At 47.9% G+C, this 18,741-nt stretch overlaps 9 protein-coding genes across 9 annotated transcripts; 3 read left to right on the top strand and 6 right to left on the bottom strand.

Annotated features, from left to right (window-relative positions):
• Positions 1-540: 540 nt before the first annotated feature.
• BJ212DRAFT_1474488 (glycerol-3-phosphate O-acyltransferase) lies at positions 541-3,316 on the top strand (the record flags this gene model as incomplete). The annotated part of the gene is made up of 9 exons (XM_041339097.1): positions 541-687; positions 742-868; positions 917-1,680; positions 1,734-1,925; positions 1,977-2,133; positions 2,191-2,437; positions 2,496-2,644; positions 2,688-2,803; positions 2,855-3,316. The coding sequence occupies 9 exons, from the start codon at positions 541-543 to the stop codon at positions 3,314-3,316; spliced, it is 2,361 nt and encodes a 786-aa protein (XP_041200177.1).
• A 195-nt stretch (positions 3,317-3,511) lies between these two features.
• BJ212DRAFT_1256787 (uncharacterized protein) lies at positions 3,512-3,809 on the bottom strand (the record flags this gene model as incomplete). Its single annotated transcript, XM_041329814.1, has 2 exons — positions 3,512-3,593; positions 3,703-3,809. Coding segments are annotated over 2 exons (189 nt in total), but the record flags the coding sequence as incomplete, so codon positions are not given.
• A 610-nt stretch (positions 3,810-4,419) lies between these two features.
• On the bottom strand, positions 4,420-6,287 carry BJ212DRAFT_1443427 (peptidase M24, structural domain-containing protein; the record flags this gene model as incomplete). The annotated part of the gene is made up of 14 exons (XM_041337825.1): positions 4,420-4,471; positions 4,525-4,628; positions 4,700-4,717; positions 4,770-4,908; positions 4,959-5,106; positions 5,161-5,181; positions 5,229-5,302; positions 5,353-5,504; positions 5,558-5,646; positions 5,724-5,849; positions 5,900-5,963; positions 6,032-6,033; positions 6,093-6,145; positions 6,202-6,287. The coding sequence occupies 14 exons, from the start codon at positions 6,285-6,287 to the stop codon at positions 4,420-4,422; spliced, it is 1,128 nt and encodes a 375-aa protein (XP_041200175.1).
• A 769-nt stretch (positions 6,288-7,056) lies between these two features.
• On the bottom strand, positions 7,057-8,293 carry BJ212DRAFT_46304 (uncharacterized protein). The gene is made up of 2 exons (XM_041343276.1): positions 8,004-8,293; positions 7,057-7,945 (listed from the first exon to the last, which is right to left on the bottom strand). Exons 1-2 carry the CDS (start codon positions 8,009-8,011, stop codon positions 7,297-7,299), a joined length of 657 nt encoding a protein of 218 aa, XP_041200174.1. The 5' UTR covers positions 8,012-8,293; the 3' UTR covers positions 7,057-7,296.
• A 946-nt stretch (positions 8,294-9,239) lies between these two features.
• On the top strand, positions 9,240-11,160 carry BJ212DRAFT_46292 (uncharacterized protein). The gene is made up of 8 exons (XM_041343275.1): positions 9,240-9,434; positions 9,486-9,543; positions 9,596-9,735; positions 9,784-9,903; positions 9,956-10,062; positions 10,124-10,336; positions 10,392-10,607; positions 10,656-11,160. The coding sequence occupies exons 1-8, from the start codon at positions 9,330-9,332 to the stop codon at positions 10,744-10,746; spliced, it is 1,050 nt and encodes a 349-aa protein (XP_041200173.1). The 5' UTR covers positions 9,240-9,329; the 3' UTR covers positions 10,747-11,160.
• A 2,246-nt stretch (positions 11,161-13,406) lies between these two features.
• Positions 13,407-14,806, top strand: BJ212DRAFT_1443423 (cyclin-like protein; the record flags this gene model as incomplete). Its single annotated transcript, XM_041337824.1, has 7 exons — positions 13,407-13,549; positions 13,610-13,691; positions 13,742-13,873; positions 13,921-14,090; positions 14,148-14,390; positions 14,453-14,519; positions 14,573-14,806. The coding sequence occupies 7 exons, from the start codon at positions 13,407-13,409 to the stop codon at positions 14,804-14,806; spliced, it is 1,071 nt and encodes a 356-aa protein (XP_041200172.1).
• Positions 14,807-14,983: 177 nt separating this feature from the next.
• On the bottom strand, positions 14,984-16,595 carry BJ212DRAFT_1311562 (uncharacterized protein). The gene is made up of 7 exons (XM_041334030.1): positions 16,210-16,595; positions 16,023-16,161; positions 15,965-15,973; positions 15,599-15,896; positions 15,462-15,546; positions 15,301-15,408; positions 14,984-15,243 (listed from the first exon to the last, which is right to left on the bottom strand). The coding sequence occupies exons 1-7, from the start codon at positions 16,391-16,393 to the stop codon at positions 15,179-15,181; spliced, it is 888 nt and encodes a 295-aa protein (XP_041200171.1). The 5' UTR covers positions 16,394-16,595; the 3' UTR covers positions 14,984-15,178.
• A 252-nt stretch (positions 16,596-16,847) lies between these two features.
• On the bottom strand, positions 16,848-17,154 carry BJ212DRAFT_1257118 (uncharacterized protein; the record flags this gene model as incomplete). The annotated part of the gene is made up of 2 exons (XM_041329836.1): positions 16,848-16,990; positions 17,040-17,154. Coding segments are annotated over 2 exons (258 nt in total), but the record flags the coding sequence as incomplete, so codon positions are not given.
• Positions 17,155-18,166: 1,012 nt separating this feature from the next.
• BJ212DRAFT_1474482 (uncharacterized protein) lies at positions 18,167-18,699 on the bottom strand (the record flags this gene model as incomplete). Its single annotated transcript, XM_041339096.1, has 3 exons — positions 18,167-18,220; positions 18,275-18,447; positions 18,501-18,699. 3 exons carry the CDS (start codon positions 18,697-18,699, stop codon positions 18,167-18,169), a joined length of 426 nt encoding a protein of 141 aa, XP_041200169.1.
• Between the last annotated feature and the right edge of the window lie 42 nt (positions 18,700-18,741).

Here is an 18,741-nt window from a genome sequence, read left to right as displayed (position 1 = left end):
TATGATATTTGCCAATTTCTGCCATTGGGGAGGTCAGGGCTTGCATGCAGAACGTGGAATCGACATCTTGATTTTGGAGTTCCGGAACAGCGAGCGTATCAGCTCGGATCCGGTCCTGGCGATTCGGTATCGTATGCACCCCCTCTGGCCCAACTCCGGATTGTGAGTCGGATGCGACTGATATCATAGGCCGCGCAATGTGCATGTGTTGCCGCAGATCTTCCCAAAGATGATCTGGTGAGAGGTTTGACGTGAGCAGTGGTGATCCGATTTTTATCTAAGACGCAAATTACGCACAAAATAGTCAAGCTCGTCATATCAGGGTCATGACGACTAACTGAAGCAATATGTGTTTGATACGTGTAGTGCCAGAGATCGAGCAGGAGTCTATTTGGACGTGTTGTGACACCCCAAAAATTGGACACTCAGCAATATTAATCCCCTAAAGCACGGCAAACGCCAAGCCTACGCCTCTCTTTATACCATCATATGTCGCACGACTAGTCACTTTATAACTAACTTTCATAAAGCCTGTTCATAATGTCTCCAGCAATCACATATGAAGCTGCGCTGGTATTCTGGCGTATGGTCACGCAGATATTCTTCAGAGAGATACGACCGCGCGGCGCCTTTAACATTCCTCACCAGGGTCCCGTCATTTTTGTCGGTGCTCCTCATAGCAATCAAGTGAATTGTCATTCTACGTCACTGTCAAGCCCCGCTGACCGTTTCTCTGTGTAGTTCCTTGATCCTCTCCTTCTCACCTTAGAGGTTTACCGCGAGACACACCGTCACGTCCAGTTTTTAACTGCTGCTAAGAGTATGGATCGGAAGGCAGTAGGTTTTTTTGCCCGCCTCATGGACAGTAGTACGTTCATTGCGTCATATTTTCCCACTTCCTACTGACTTTTTTCAGTTCCCGTGTCTCGAGCTTCAGATGAGGCCAAATCAGGAACTGGCTTAGTATACCTCTCTCCGGATGACTCGTGTCTAGTCCTCGGGGAAGGTACCAAATTCAAAACTGAGTTTGTCCCGAAAATGCAAATCATGCTTCCAAAGTCAGTCAACTCAGCCGTCGCCGAGGTCGTTGAAGTCATTTCAGATACGGAGTTGCGTGTCAAGAAAGAATTTGGAGGGGAGAGTGGCAAAGGAACAACTCGCATCCGGGAGAAAATTGACGAAGGTCGAGAAAATGGGAATAAGGGTTTAGCGTTCAAGGTTCTGCCATTCATCAACCAGCAAGAAATGTATCGTGGGGTATATCAGAGATTGAAGGAGGGAGGGTGTATTGGCATATTCCCCGAAGGCAAGTCCACTACTCATTTTTTTTTCATTGCGGCGTTTCATTACACTGTTGGCCTCTTAGGTGGAAGTCACGACAGAACAGATCTACTTCCTCTCAAAGCTGGTGTCTCCATCATGGCGTTAGGTGCCATGGCCAACGATCCAACTGTGCAAGTCAAGATCGTACCAGTCGGTCTATCATATTTCCATGCCCATCGCTTTCGTTCTCGCGCTGTTGTGGAATTCGGAACTGCTCTTGATGTGCCTGCTGAGCTAGTTGAGATGTTTAAAGAGGGTGGTAACAAAAAGCGTGAAGCTGTGGCAAAGTTCTTGGACCTCATCTATGACGGGCTGAAAACAGTGACGATTCGTGCTCCAGATTATGACACACTTATGGTGCGTCACTGTCGTCATTTACTCCGCGTAAGGGAGAACTGAATGCCATGAAGCTTATTCAAGCCGTCCGTCGATTATACAAGACACCGGGGCAATATCTTACCTTGGGACAGGTAGTCGAACTGAATAGGCGCTTCTTGGAAGGCTACACGCACTTCAAAGATGAGCCCCGAGTACAGAAACTTCGGACAGACGTTTTGAAGTACAATCGTTTGATTCGTGATTTGGGAATTCGTGATCACCAAGTACGTCCACGGGCGATCCCCAAGTTGTGCATCAACTTACGTTTTCACAAGGTCCCACGAGCCCAGAAAGCGAGCTGGAAAACGCTTGGCTTACTCGTATATCGTCTCGTGCTCCTGATGATCTGGACGTCATTGGCCTTACCAGGTGTCATACTTAATGGGCCTATGTTCATCTTGGCATCAATTATTTCACGTCAAAAAGCTAAAGGTATGCATTCACGCCTGTACATTTGATTAATTACTCAGACCACCAACTTTCCTTTAGAGGCACTGGCTGCATCAGTAGTCAAAGTGGCTGGTCGCGATGTGCTCGCAACGTGGAAGATTCTCATTTCTCTTGGTATCGCTCCAGTCATGTATGCATTCTATGCCGTAGTTGCGACAATAGTCGCCGTGAAAGCCAATGCTTCTCTAGCCACGAGGATATGGACCCCCTTCTTGGTGATTTTGGCTTTGCCGTTCATGAATTACGCCGCCCTAAAATTCGGCGAGGCTGGCATGGACGTACTGAAGTGAGGTTTTAGAAGGCTCGCTCATAAATTATGTACTGACGCGGTTCGATTTCCTTAGATCTTTGCGGCCCTTGATAGTGGCGTTAATCCCCGGTCAACAGCGGTCCTTTGACAAAGTGAAAGCCATGAGAGTTCGACTTTCTAATGAAGTTGCCGATGTCATCAACGAGTTTGGCCCAAAGATTTATGATGATTTCGATCAGGCAAGTACAGCAACGTGATTGATGCCTGGTATTGACCACCATACCAGTTCCGTATTTTGGTCCCTGCAAGCGCACCTCCTCAACGGGCAATCCCGGGGTTTGGCGGCGAAAAAGTAGCGTGGGGCAAGTGGATGCTCAAGGAAATTTGCTGATTCATCCCATGGTGAGAATTTCCAGGTTTCTCTGGTCGCACGGCACCCTGACCGTTGCACAGACATGGATCGATGAGCGCCTCTTCGGATGGAGCCGTAGCGCTAAACGTGGAACAAGCGCGTGGGGAGGAAGCACGCCAACTCATGACAGTAGCAGACCAGTGACACCTGACCTCTCAGATGACGAAGACCATGGAGATTACGACCATGCCGTCAACTATATATCCGCGTATGAGGATGCGTCGAGGCACAAGGTTCGCAGTCGACAAGGCTCATATGCAGATCTCCAGCGACTTCGAATGACCGCTACTACTCAAACAAGCGCTTCTTCGAGCTCACACGGTCTCCGTCTCAACAACGACTCGCAAGCCCTGCATATGCGACAGGGCTCACGGCAACGAAAGCAGAGCTTATCTGACCTCATTCCGGTCGAGCGCATTGGGTCCGTGGATCGGCAAGAGACATTTGAAGATGTGACCACGAGCCTGAACAACGAGGCAAGCAGACAACCCTCGGGTGCTTAACTTCTGGACAATGTGACTATGGTAAAGGACTGTACAAATTGCATGTGATGGTATGAAGTATTACATTGCGATTGCCAAACTGTATGGGGCGGGAGGGGAGGCGTGTATACCAGGTATAGCTGTTCATATCTGTTCCACAGAGCAACAAGGATAGCGATCATAGCGGATGGGAATGGTGACCAAGTATTGGAGGGGTTAGGAAGGGAGGCCTTTGATCTCGATGTAGGCGTTCTGGCGAAGCATTACTTTGGAAAACTCCATGCCACACCCAGTACAGCTGTGGCAAATATATTGAGCTTCGTCAGTGTTTGCAACGGAAAGACATACTTGAGATATTCAGGCTGATTGAAAAACTAGGACGTGTGATGATAGAAGTTGAGATAGACTTGCGACAGCTGTCAACGTCACCCACCTGTATATGCGTACAGCCTCCTTGGCGAGCCTTGTAAGAACCGAGAGCTTCGCCACCTAAATCCATACATCTAATTTCCCTCTAAAAATGCACATTAGAATAACGTCGCCAGAACAAAGAAATGAAGTGCCCACCGTCCTACTCGCATAACCATTCATAGCGCTGGGATCTCAATTAGCCCTTTCCGCACTTTATTTTATTCGAGTACGCCAACTGACGGAATGTATTTTGTGATCACATATATTGGATTCCCTCGGGTTGAGCCACATTTCTCGACGAAAAGATAGGGTTCAGTCTCAGTGTCATTGCCCGACATATGGACAGTAAAGAGGCGCTCAGTAGACTGACAAGGGTGATCTCGTAGGTGGAGGTGGGAAAGTAAGGAACGTGAAGGAATGCCCAAACCGTTCCCCACCCTTTCCGCTATTACCAAGGGTCAATGTCAGCGGGTGTAATTGCAGGGATATTGAAAGACGAAACGATATTTTTCCGTAAGGGGAAACGATGAAAGATAAGGGTACACATGTCACATCCGTAAATGTCCGGTTCATTCAATTGATCTCGATGGCTTTGTCGTGCCTCGCCGCTGAAGGGAATATTTTGAAGCGGAGTGCAACGGAAGAAAACTGACCAGAACACATAAGTATCTATCCCTGAGTGCACGCTTGGCAGTGATAATGACAAGTTGTTGCTACAGATCCGTGCTCCCCGCAGTCAAAACTTCTACACCAGTCTCTGTGATACTGAAACATTGATGAGCGATGTTTCAGATAAGTTGGCTTCAAATAGCGCTCACAGTAAGGTTTCCTCAAATTGAGCGCTCCGTTTCCCATCCACCGTGGTAGCAGTCCAATTATCGGGCCAGTGATATGTGTCCCAATTGGAACCCAAGTTGATCATCTGATTGTAACCGTGCATGAGGTTCGGCCCCGGGAACAAATATGATATAATGTGAACATGAGGCATCTTACCGGCTCTATTGTAAAGCACTAGATTCGATGAGGTTAGTAGTCCAAAAAATTTTGTTGCTAGCTTCCTTACCATTCCCGGTTTCATGGTACCGATTGCTTTGTTCTTTGCGTAGTGTGGAATGTTAGGAGCCGTGTGGAATAAGTCGTTAATGCCGTGACCTGTGTACGTCCGTACGACAGCACATCCGTTGGCACGTGCAATTGGCTCGCTACGATCAACGTAAACTTGGGTTAACGGTACCGAAGGGAAATTACTGACATAACTTTGCCGATGTCACGGAACAATGCACCCGGTTTGCATATCTTAATCGCTTCATCAAGACATTGTCGAGTGGTTCGAATCAATTTCTTAGAGTCTTCGTCTATGTCACCGACGGGGTATGTGGCATTCAAGTCGGCATGAAAGCCTGACCTTTGTTGTCAAACATGGGATAAAATGAAAACACAACGTTTCCACATACCGTTGTAGTAGAGTGATATATCTATTTGAAGGTCAGAACATAATGAACAGATGAGTTGTGGAACGCACCGAGGTTGATGATGTCACCTTCTTGCAATTTCCTGCGATCAGGGATGCCATGACATATGGCTTCATTGATGGAGCTGACACAATATCAAGGTCAAACCAGAAGACAAGCTTGAGACAATCTTACGTGCAGACGGATTTCGGGAAATTACGATAGTTCAAGGGTGACGGGTATGCGTTACGGTCGATCGTAGCTTGGTGAACGACAGCATCTATTTCATCAGTGGTCACACCTGGCCGTACCATTGCCGCTGCAATATCCAACACTTCTCGACCAAGCTTGAGAAAAATGAGTATCAAGTCAGGTTCATCATAACCGAAGCCTGGCTTACCCTGCACGCAAATTTCATCTTCTCAATTTCCTCCGAGTTTAATAGACGGGGAGGCTGACCTGCTCGCTTCATCTCTGCAATCGGCACTCCTGTAGGTGGGAGTGGAAATTAGTCATTGTCATGTTCAATTTGCATGCTAGGCTGTTGAGAAGGCGCAAGATCCTACCATCTTCGTGTGTTGCGTGGTCAGGACATGGAATATGTTCTGGAACTTCACGCTTTGGAGAGAGGGGGTATACGGGTCTTAGAGTGCCCGCATAATCGAAGTTCGGGAAAGGATGGAAAGTGCCGTCTGTATCGCATCAGCTGACCCACGACCGGCGAGTATCTCTGCTGACATACCTTGTGATGGGTTAGCCGCAGTGGCCGGGGAACGTGCAAGATCGTGGATGATTTTATGGGTTTTCTGGTGGATGTGGAGGGAATGAAATGTACATGAGGTGCAAGTGGTGCCTGGGATTACATCGTACTTACCCCTGTCAAAAGTGTGGCGTTTTCAATGCTTCCACACAGATTGATATCGTGATCTACTCACAGTTGCCTTTGAAGCATTCCTGTCCGCAGAAAAAGGAACCACGGATACCCAGCCTATCGTGAGTCGATTTCAGCGCTGACAGCAGGATGCAACATGGTGTGTGACATACTTATTGCACGTGGGGCATTCAAGCCGTGATGGTGGGTTCCCATGTGGACAATTGGAGCTCTGGCAGAGCACCGTGGCCGAAGTCATCTTCTCTGTCGAGCAGGAAAGTAGATAAAATTTCCAGGAGTGACTGCTGAGCGCTGCACCAAGCAACCTGAGATGCACGTGACGCGGATTTGTCCGACGCGACGCGGGTATGATGACCTTCCGACATAATGGTGAAGCTAATGTTATACAATTATGTCGTGATATTCTCAAATTAGCATATCATCGTATCACAAGGACATGACTGTTCAAAGCCTCACGCTCCCAACGTGCCTCTGATCTTACCGTTGGTGCGACCCTTCAACGTGTTTTTTGAAGGCGCTAAACCTTTCAAGGTCCCCCCTATCATGCAGAGCCTGATTACTAATATCCGTCTGCTCGCTACGAGATTATCCACAAGCCCACGCTCTTTTGTAGGTTGGAATGAGCTTCTGACACTACTTAACACTGGCGCAATCGGCGCAGCACCATCCCCATCAGATCGCTGACCGCCTTGAATTTTAAATAGGGGGGCTGGCATACAACACGCATAAGCTAGTTGTGTGTCCTCTATACTAGTAACTTGAGTCATTCCTGTCCCTTGCTGACAATACTACTGAGCCATGCCATCGGGCTACCATAGCTGGGTCAAGGGGAGCACCACACTGGGTCTTACTCGACAGGCCTTTGTCAGTATGGGCACGAAACATTGATCGAGGTGAGTATTCGCATTGTAACATTAGACGGACAGTGGTGATGCTAAGTATTCGATTGTAAGGATATGATGTCGGGCATTAAACCTGATCGATGATAGGTATGTATAAGATGATTCAGAATAAAGCGAATTAACGATATGCGAGTGGTCTATGTGGAGATATAAAAAATTATGCCGAGGACGCGTAAGGAAAGCAGTATATGGCAACAATGCGGCGAAGGGCACAATCACAAATCAGGTAACGAAGCGGATCACAAGTAGGGAAATGAAAAGATGGAGATCGCGCTCGACAAAATACGGCGCTTGCTGCACGCGAGCCTTGGCCCCCAGGGTAAGGGCTTTTGTGCCACTCCACGATCAACGGCGCCGAGGTTCAAAGTCAACTTTGAACGATGTCGTTCTGTCGTTGGCAGCCTTCCAGAGTTGTTTGAAATGGGCATGCCCAAAGACTTCAAGGAGGGCGGCCTGGTTATTGGTTATCCACTGCACCGACGGGAGACCCCGAGTGGTGGTATAGGTGCCTTGAGGTAGTTGCTCCTCGTACACAAGGGTCACAACACCAGTGAGTAGGCATTGGATGAGATTCAGGATGTCGGTGATGGGTTGGACGATAAGTCGCTGAGTGGCAAAGATGTCACTGTGGAACACCATTTGCCACTGAACGCGTCGCTCTGGAGAGAAAAAAGAAGATGCGTGTGTGGGGAGTTGTAGTCGCAACTTGGGGCTCAAAGGGAGCCCATTGGGGGAGCGCCATGGAGAAGGCGCTTCTACGGTGAAGAGCATACGAGTATCAGCGGCGGCTTCGGCGTCCTGCCACCCGTGGTGCTGAATTAGTTGGGCTCTGAGCGACATCAACCATTTATGAGCACGAGCATAAGTAGTGCCTAAAGCTTCCGCTGTGGTCAACGGAATGCCTGTACGGCGAGCCCAGTTATCCATGTTGCGGACATCACTGGAAAAATGAACTTGAGCAGTCGACGATGTAGGTGTCTGCATGTTGGGGGTACTGGATAGATTGAGTTACATGAGCCTCTGAACAAAATTTATAGGTGAAAAAAACGTACTTGTCCATTGTAAGACAAGTCAAATTGTTCGGGAGAAAGTGAGGCCTGCCCTTTACCAGGAGCAAGGTTATGTATTGATAAAGAGAAAGTAAGGAAGATGCAGGGCAAGATATGTAACCTCGAGGAGTAAGTCTATAGTGAACCTGGCTTTTGAGGGCACAAGGGTACTACATAAACGCCGCATTGCGTTTCCGGCCTTTTGAAGGGTGCGCTGGCGGGCGTGGGTCCCGCCACTATAATTGGCCTTTCGTAGCGATTGCGACCCGACATGTCCAGAGAACGAAACACGTTTTTTCGTCTCCAGCTAACTCCTTTTTATCTCCATATTCGGTCTTAATTGTTTTAATTCATTTATAATTCATCCCTAAGTTGAATAATTTAGTACGAAAATTATCGCAGGGTCAGCGCAAAATTACCTTCCACCTTGCACGATGATATTGCACTGATATATTGATTACGTTCTGCGTTGATCATGACTGTTCCTTCTAAAACGCTTTCCCCGACGTAATATTCACCGAGCGAATCCTAGCAGAACATTAACTATGTATTACGGGTCACGGATATCGATAGACTTGTCAGCTACCTGCATAGCAACGGAGACAAAGCTAGAAGGACAAAGGCTGCCCAAAGCTAGTGACAAAGAGTACCTAAAAGTGACGCCCAGTGTTCCCGCACTAACGGGGCCATAAATTGGGCTAAATGGTTTCGCGCGCGCGGGAGCCAAGTAATTTCTGTTGTCACATTGTCAAAAAAAACGGTCATCCGCAGGCTGTCCGCGGCAGGGTCAGGTATCCCAGCTGTCACCATATGTGTTCCCTTCAACATCCATGACTTGTGACAGGAACAGTTTTGGTGATGATAGTGCATTGCATGGATGTCAGTTACTCAAGGTTGCGTCAACAACACCACAAGTCTGTTGTGAGAACTCTGATAACGATCCTGTAGAAGGGAACAAGATAAATTTCTGGTTACAAGACTGCAATGGTAGAACAGACAAGGTCCCGGAAATGCATCGGGCCGCTCTTTTCATCACAGGTTGTATGTGATAGTGGTGATCTTTAAATAAAACCTCCAAGAGTCTCAATGATTGGGCTATGCAGGAGCTTAAATTCTCTGAGCGCTCAAGAACTTTTGGGTGATCTAAACATGTACAGTAATCAAGAATATTACCTTCAATGTGGTCCCGCAAACGACAAGCGCCTATATGTCCCCGGCCTCACGTGATCTTTTAGAGTCATACTATCATCATCTCTGTAAGGAACGTCACTGAAGGAACTCTAATACCAGCTAATACCTCCCCAGTACCTTCAAATTACTCCCTTTGTCATGCCGGGCCTTGCAACTACGGGGGCAAATACATCAGCCTCTGCCTCCCCTGTGGTTTCTTTCAATATCTGTGAAACTTACGCTTCATTTCTGAAGAATGAGGAGGTACCACTTTCTTCTATTGCCATTTCTTTGTAATGCTCACACCAAGACCAGCTATCGGCTCCCCTGGCTGCGATCCTAGCCCTGAGCAAGTTGATTGAGACATCTGATGGTATTGCGCCATATCTCTTCCTACAGTGCCACGTTAACCCAGAAGATAATAGCTGGGACCATGCTTGAGCTAGTGAAAGCTCTAAACGACGGTGCAGGAGCTTTGAAGGCCTCAACTTCCAATCCGATCAGTTTGAACGCCGGTTGCGAATTATTCATCGCCTTTGTCACACTGCTCCCGCATGACTCCGCAGTTAGTACCGTCCGTCTATCTTCTCTCTCAAACTGACAATTACAGAAGAGTTTCTCCGATTTAAAATTGGAGTTGGTTAGACAAGGCCAAAAATATGCCGCAGAGGCTCTCACTTATCGCGATAAAATTGCGAACCTCGCGCTGGGGTTCATCAAAGATGATTCGGTGGTATGTTTTGCACGTGCTTCCTTGTTATATGATCCCTCATGTCAACGGGAAGATCCTGACTCATTCCTATTCGAGAGTCGTGATGAAGACCCTACTACGTGCCCATGAGAGAAAGAGAATATCGGTCTACGTGACAGAAGCACGGCCTCGTGGCTTAGGGTTCGCATCTATGCTCTGTAACTTTGGTATCTCCAAAGAAGACTAATGTACCCCCCGAAAGCCTACGGACCTATGAAGAACTTACTGCCGCAGGTATACCTTGCACGGTAGTGCTAGATTCGGCGGCATCATATGTCATGGACAAGGTAGACTTTGTCCTAGTGGGATCAGAAGCTGTCGTAGAAAGTGGCGGCCTGATCAATGCCGTTGGCAGTAACCAGATCGCAATCATTGCACAAGCCGCGAATATCCCTTTTTATGCCCTCGCTGAGAGGTAATTTCAGTATGGCGATGCATTTCTCCGGAACTCATGGATCTTAACTTTACAGTTACAAATTCCATCGCCTATTCCCGCTATCACAGTATGACCTGCCAACGCACACATCCAATGTTCTGTCTTTTCCTTTGTCCTCGGGAGGCAATGTTGCGTCACCTCCGACCACGGGCGCGATCAAATCAGCACATGAAAGGTCCAGTGATGCCGACTACATACGACAAATGACACCAGAACAAATTGCGTGCAACCCTGGAGTGGATTATACCAGGTGTGAGAATTGGTGATGTCATGACACGTTCTGATGGATGAATATCAGACCGGACCTGATTACGCTGGTATTCTCCGACGTTGGCAGCTTGACTCCTGAAGGGGTTAGCCAATATGTTGTGGGGATGTTTGCAGGATAACAAAATTGTCCATTTATTCCTCATCACCAAACTTCGCCTTCGTCCGGCGATAGGCACGATAGAGTTTACAATTAGCCTTTGTCACTTTCAAGATCAGTTGCAGATCAACCTGCATGTAAGCGGAATCTTTCTGTGGTGCAAGGTTAATCAAGAGGAGGGACGTCATATTCTTCTGGTGTTCAACCGCATTTGCGGCCGCCCTTGAGATGAAACATGCGTAATCCTGCGGGAGAGACCCAGGCCAATGCTTCGGGGCCATCAGTCTGATTCTGGATGATAAAGGTGAGTATTTTCGGGAATTATAATGTGACAGGCCGCGATATGAGCGCGAGACTGGTGCAAACTATTCGAGAGCAGCTGCCAAGAGGAATTCCGAAGACTGCCCAAACCATTTTGAAAATTATCAGGAGGATGGAGTAAAACGGAAAATCTCAACCCATCAGTGTCCTCCAATCGCATCATGACTCAAAAATACAATATGCTTCCTGGACGGTGATGTAAGATATTCGGGATGCCGTCCCGACAACGAGTGAGTGTACGCATGGTGCAGCTTGCGGTGTTTGATCCTCGAACTTGGCAGAAACACTCCTTCGTTAGATGAAGTTCGGCTGTCGCCGCTGTGGAGACTCATTTGGGTTTTTAGCTTTTTAGCAAAGCCATTCGCTAGATAAACGGGACCAATTTCTTTACTGGCTACCCCGATATGTATATTCCAGAATGACCGGTGGAGCCAAATTTGCTGTTCCGAGGAGCATCGGGTGGTTCCTCCGTGCCACAAGTTGACGCTGCAACTAGTTGGCTACAGATCTGTCCAAACGGTCCGATGCCTAATCAGTAGCTCCCCGACAAGATCTGCACCATCTGTCCTCAAATTTTCGCATGAGTTTGATGTGTCCTGGGGCTTATAAGAGGGAGCCATTTCGTCCAACAACATCAGGTCCACTCTCCGTCCTCCAACTTTCCTCCATGTGCCACTGGCGAAGGCAGGTCATCCCCGACCTATGATCTATGAGTCATTGCTTACTCTGGTCCTTGTCTTCTATTCAGAGTTCGTAATACGTACAGTCAATGCGGCCATGTTTTCGACTTGGTAAGCATGTTCGGCTCGATACCTTTGCTGTGGCTGACGCTATTCAGGATGACGAGATGGTCAGCTACGCACCTGAACATTGAAAACATACTGCTCACACGCCTTTAGATCCGATGTGATGATCGTTATTGCAAATTTAGCTCATCTCATCCAAGTACTTGCGTGCCGCCTTCGTGCACAACAACATGCTGGCAATAGTGGGTACCTCGTGGCGCTCATTAGCAAGGGTCGCGAAGCTGACCAGATCCTTTGATACGTCATAGTCGCCAGTTCCCCCAACAATTTAGTGAGGCTTGAACGTTACGAGGGTATGTTGGATTCAACGCTGACCACCATGTTGCAGACCGTTTCATCGACTCGGTTTGTCCTAGCTGTGCAAGCCAGGCCAAGGCAGATAGGGCTTGACGTCGAGAGGCTATAGAAGCTGTATTGTAGATAGGACCAGAGAGGTGCTGGCAGTATGTACATCGGTATCTTCGGGTGATGGCGATGAAGATGCATCGATGATCGGTGATTAGGATAGCGGTGCGGAGAGATCGATGGATGATATTTCCTTACAATTTCCACTATATGTTTTGCTAGATCTTGAGGATTGTTTGCTATAGCGATTTATGAAGAAATATTTTGCTGGTCATCTTGACAGGCAGCTGGCGTCTGCCATTGTGTGAGATCCGAAAGAACGCGATGCGAAGTGGGCCAAAGCGACCAGGGGGAAAGAGGGACTTCCGCCACTGTAATGTAATTATTTCGTAACACTTGGCTCATGTGGGCGGCGAGGACAAGCGGAATAATCCCCACTGTGACGTTTCTTCCTACCAAAGCCCAAACCAATTGATGGGGGTTGTGTGGTGGAGGAATTACAAGCTTTACTTCCAATAAAGAGTCATCCGAATCAGAAGGCGTGCGACAGGCACGTCACACAACAGACAGCTGTACTTTGAACACGCTTCAAAGCGTGAAAGCCACAAATGCTTCTAATGACTCTGCATGTCGAGAATATTCGGACGAAGGCAAGTGCAGTTAGTAGCAAATTCGTAAGCGGAAATAACGCAAATTAATCGTGAAGCAAGAATTCTAGATGATTCTCTGATTTCCAAGCTCAAGCTGGGGACTCCTACTAGAGGGATGTCCAGGCCAATTAAACAAATATTGAAAGAAGGCACGAGGCACACCTTGCTGCGCACGGTGAGGGAGATGCATATCCGCGGCCGTAACCTTCGGAAAGAACATCTGACTTCAGAATCCACTTTTGCTGTAATTCTGATTGTCCCCGAACGCGGGATTTGTTAACCTGTGTCACGAAGACGGAATAAAACTGGAATTGAAAATACAACCAGGCTGCCGAAATGAAAGAGTTTTTCACTTCTTGAGTGATCAGCGTGCTCTCGCATGCTTCACGCGAAATAAATTTAAGAACATTTATACAAAGGCTTGAGGCAGTTAACGAGACCTGTTAGCGCTAGGGGGCCCCAAGAACTTGCACAGCTTTACGTTATCTTTAGGCAATCGTGGCGTGGTCACTTCTTTGCTTCCTTCCTGCCAGCTCTCCTTTGGGGGATAACATCATATCATGCAGTCCCAGTGGGTATTTCCGGTATCAGCTCTCCAGCTGACCCCGAGTGTTGTCACATCATCCTACACGGTCGCGAAGGAGTTGTATGATCGATCTAGGGGCGTCGAATTTTTGTTCCGTCTGGGTTCCTCCCTTGGACTGTTAGCCCTTTGTCAATTGCTGCCTCTCGATCTTCTTTTCACGCGTGTTTCATTCCGCAGGCCCACTTCCGCCATGTTTACGGCCGCAACCTGGTTTCACCGCTTTTTTATGAGATATTCCATGGAAGATTATCACAGACAGGTATTCTTTATCTCATAATTCCCAGATGATGCGGGCGACGTTCTTTCTAGGACGTTGCAGCTTCCTGCATATTTCTTGCAACCAAGACAGAGGAGTGTGGACGCAAGCTTCGTGATGTCGCAAGAGTGTGCCAGGCTAAGATTACAGGGAAGGATGTCTCCCTTATACACAGCGAGAGTCCAGCATGTATCATATTTTTGTTGCTCCAACTGAGCTCATTTTTCACCAGGAGGTCGATCAACTACAAAACGTTATTCTTCTTACGGAAGAAGTTCTCCTCGAGGCACTTTGCTTTGATTTTGTAGCCCCGAGCCCTCACGCCGAATTAATCGATCTTTTTGATGCCTACCACGAAGACTCTCGAGTTTACGATTACGCGTGGAGTATTGCTCATGATTCGTGAGTTAGTCGTCCCAGACTTACAGAGGCGAATCGTTATCTTAATTCACGTGCCAGTTATCGGACACCACTATGCGTCTTATTCCCTCCTCGTATCATCGCAAGTGCTTGCTACGTTCTGGCGCAGCGAGCTGTTGATGGTCCTCATTCGGCTTCTCTGGACGCCCGAATTTCCGCATCTCCGCCTTCAGCATCCCTTCCGACACCTCCTTCTCATAAACCCGCTTCACCTGATGCTTCTCGCTTCGCAGTTGAATATTACGGGTTCACAGAAGATGACATAGCTAAAGTCTCAGGCAAGTCGTTCGGAACTGGCTACCAATCATAACTGAGAATTTCTGGTACGCCTTAGATGCCTTGAGCATATTGCTTGAATACTATTCGGCCCAAGACATGCAGAACGCACCTCATGTGGCACCTTTGACCATGGTTTGATGACCCAATGTAATTTTGACCCAGCAAAGTCTGAATAGGGTTCACAGATTTCCCCTCCCACAAGTTCTCTGCGCCCAACACTATATGAACCTTTTTCTCAGGTTCCACAGCCATTATTCCAATCGGCATCTGTCCCCCCCGCAGGCACCAGTAACAGGACGCCAATTTCATCATACGGGGGTAATACGCCCGCCAAGACACCATTGCACGTTGCTGAACAACCGGAAAGGGCCATACCAGAACCAGCGAAGAAAGTGATAGGCCGCTTGGATCTTAGCTAGAATAGTTACAGCTACTTCACGGCCTCGCAAAAGAATTTCTGGCGCAACGTTTACACGAAGTCTTTTTGTGGGAGGCATGCATACTTATCGAGAATTCCGGCTGATAGTGATTTGCTGTTCATCTATTTTTGGGGATGCGTTACATTGAATTACAATTACCAGATCTCTGAAAATCCTGTAGGTGCCTTGGCTGTTTTTAACTGATCGGGAGTACTAGAGGATAGTTATCATGGTGGGGCTGAGATGAAAACGAAGCATTCGGCGTAATCCTCTCAAACTGGAAGGGAAATAGCAGAACTTTGGTATACCTACAATAATAGTAAGCGCGCATACGCAGCCTGCTTCAATCAAATAGAATCGAATGACGCGGATCTAGTCATCACCAGCCCAGAGGGTCAATGTTGACTTATCAGTGACGGCGAGATCGGCGACTAAGGCTGTGAGATGATAACTAGGATAAGCTGGTTCGATGCGAACTTCTGGGACCACCCAACCTCCAGGAAGTCCCATTGCTGAACAAAGCCAGAATAACAGGAGTTGTAAAACAGATGGATCGTGAGAGTCATGGCTATACACTGGAGAAACAAACGCTGCAGTCCACCCTGAATGCCGAGGCTCAGCGGAAAATGCTGGTAAGCGACTAAATCCAGCTCACCGTTCGAGAACACTCCAAAGACCCAATGGGTGTAAGTGCTTACGACAAACCATGGGCAGCTTCTGGTGATACAGCAGTCCCATAGCTGGTGGGTGGCGTGAGTACGTCATTAATGAGTAAAAGTGGCGGCGTCTCACCTTGTACCATAGCCTTTCATGGGGTGTAGTAGGACGTTCGTGCCACGGCGTTGAAGATGACCCAAAGAACTGGTGATATACGTTAGCAGCGAATGCTTCGACATTGTTAGCCGTCCATACTGATTGACGCTTGCCAAATAGCTCGAGATCGCGGACAGAGAGGACCCAAGGGGGCTGGATGAAGATGCTCATGGCATTCCGACAATGCCGCTCATCATCATGATCCACTAATTGGGACCACGTTATACATTTGAAGATAGCATGATCCGGATCATCTGCATCAGAAGCAAAGACCAAGCTTTTGTCTCAGGGTAGAGGAGATGCACGGCTCGTCGCACGGTTTCCAGCGGAAGAAGATCTATCCACGTGAACAATCTTCAAGTCCGATTAGTTAACGGCAGGGTGTCAAGCTCATGATTATTACCGCTTGAGGCTATCAGCCCGGGCCAGACTGATAGACGGAACTTGATAGAAAGGTGGACAGGGCACCGTGAAGCGCTCACCCGTCTCTTTATCCTCATCTTCTTCACCAAGCGACATGCACGGAACAAAATCCTCTGCCCCTAGAAACATTTTTAGACCTGGAAAAGTCGTAATATGAGAATTCGTACAGTCTTGACAATATTCGTTGAAGAGCGCGAGCTGAAGTGGATGGATTGCTCTTAGTTTCCTGTATCGGCGGGGAAGAGTATGTAAAGCGGCATCAACGCTGGGCTGAGATGAGTTCAAATTGATGGACACGAGGCGTGCTTCCTGTATGTAGAATCTCAGATTATCAGGAGCTCTCCAAGTCATAAGCGTAAAGTTTTAACTGTGAACGAGTCACAGAACACATGTAATATACAGGACGAGCGGGGAGTTGGGTACAGGCATGCTATTATGTATCAAACTATATAGCTGGTCTGGACCTTCCCGCGTGTCCCATATAGACGTTTGATGGTCGTTATACGTAGCCCGATTTGGACTAGACACAAAAGTATAAGGGAAGTATAAGAGAGTAGCACTTTAGTCACCGAGAACAAGGTCAATTGTGACCAATTTGGCATTTAGTGGCGTTACCGTGGAATACGTGGTTATCATTATGTGGATCTATACCAAAGCATGACTACGGAACAAGTGAGCAGAATACATAATCGCAAAATATTAACCTTCCAGTAATTAGTAAGTTAAACACGGACTGCATCGCCAGTATCAGCATTAAAGCGGCGGTCGTATGGTATATCTATGTCGAGGACTGAACTGTAACCCACTATCGCATCCCAGCTACTCGAACCATTGGCATTACTTCTTCTCTGGTCTTTAAGTTACAGTCGCCGCATTTTGAAGGACTTATGCGAATAGGATTCTTGGTGGGCAGGGCCATCAACCGTATACAAGATTGCGACTTGCATGCTTTAGACAAGTCAATACATTGCAAACGGGAAATAGTCGAGAGGCACACCTGTAAGATGGATATGTCTTGAACTGAAGAGACAATTTGGTCGCAAACAGTCCTGGAACTTCGTTGACATGGCAATGAAGTGACTACATTCGGTGTGGTATCGACCATCAATGATCTATGGAAAGAAGCAGGTCAATCCGGGGACCGGGTCCAGCATCAGAGCACCGACGAACATTGTGACACATATTCGGCGCGGAATGTTGGAAATGGGTAAGAGCTTTTCAGTAGTAGTCGTGGTAGAGGATTGTGCTATTGACTTAACGTCTGGTCATCAGGCGCGGGCTTCTTATGTAGAGGAAATTTGTACATCATCCTATGTCGCGTGGGGATCGCATTCCATTCTGCGGCAACATGCGTCGTGAAATCTAAGAGAGCATCGAGAGGCCGCTAGGAGGGTGTGAATTTTAGCAGCCTTTTTACCTTTCAAAGTGAGTGCGCAACCGCCGGTCGTAGGGTCGCCGAGCATTCCGATCACCCCTACACGCATTCTATTGCATTTACTCCACGGAGGTCCCAATTCACAACAGCGATGTGGTCACGCCACATATCTAGCCCCAGCAGCCGGCAGGTTTGTATTGAACGGTACCGAACCGATCCGCAATGAAGTACGGAAAGGCGTGCTAGTCGTGTCTCGATTCAGGATATCAGCACACGGCACGAGGGACCAATAGATTCTGACTTAATCGCTCGTCGTGGCAGCCATGAGGTCGGAAGAGGCGGCCTCGTGTCCAGCGACGGAACTAGTCGGACAAGAATGCATCGCGGCGAATATTCCCCCTAGACGGTGGAGCTGGAAAGGGCTAGTACTAGGAGGCTCGTCACTCAGACTATCAGATTGATTATACCTTTTCCCAGATAGAGGAGTGGACAAAATGAGGTCGAAAATCTAGACCAAGAAAACTAAGGGCGAGAAAAAGGCGAGAATTTGGTACTTCACAAATCGCCACGCACCGAACGTCGGCTTCGGCCTTTGTCTGATGAAAGAAGAATCATTATAATACCAAAAACAGGTTGGCAAGGTATGTAATTTTGCACGCTAGCGTCCCGCGGGGAAAGAATCCGCCAGAGAAATATATGAAGACACCGGGGACACTGGTTGCAAGGATAAGAGGAAGCACTGATGAGTCTTAGTAGGCTCCACGACGACGTATAGTGCTAACAAGTTGCACTTTCTTCCGCACCTGCGCAAGCATGAGCACAACCCTGAGAGAGCAGGGCCAAAAAAAAATGAATACCTCGTTGGCAAACATTCTTCTCCACCTTTCACTGCTTAAACGTCTCCGCTTTACGCCCTTCTTTTCATGTCGTCTTTGCCGCGACACCTCCTGAATTACACGATTTCGTCTGAGTCGCGTTTGCAACCTCCTAAAGGCTTCACCCAAGTCTCCGTTCACAAAAACTCTTCTCCCTGGACAAGTTGAGATCAGACGTAAGCACGACCTAGAGTGCTAGGGAACAAACCCGTGTACGGATCAGCTGGAGGGTTGAAAGTCGCACTCCGACTCCGTTCAGCCCATAATTCATCTGGGGTTGGTGGATTCTTTGTTTGAGTTGTTCCTGCTGTGCGGTTGATGGTATCCTGGATAGCCTTTGACCACATGCGGTCCTGATTTTTGGTTTTGTCGAGTAGAGCGGGTGGATGGCGGACATTGGAGACCATTCGAACCGACAACCCATATCTTTGAGAAAATACTCCTCTTGC

This window comes from Suillus subaureus, assembly GCF_016647635.1.
Source record: "Suillus subaureus strain MN1 chromosome Unknown BJ212scaffold_1, whole genome shotgun sequence".
NCBI classification, from domain to species: Eukaryota; Fungi; Basidiomycota; class Agaricomycetes; order Boletales; family Suillaceae; genus Suillus; species Suillus subaureus.
Note: the sequence above shows the minus strand (reverse complement) of the source record. Positions and strands in the feature narration are given on the sequence as shown.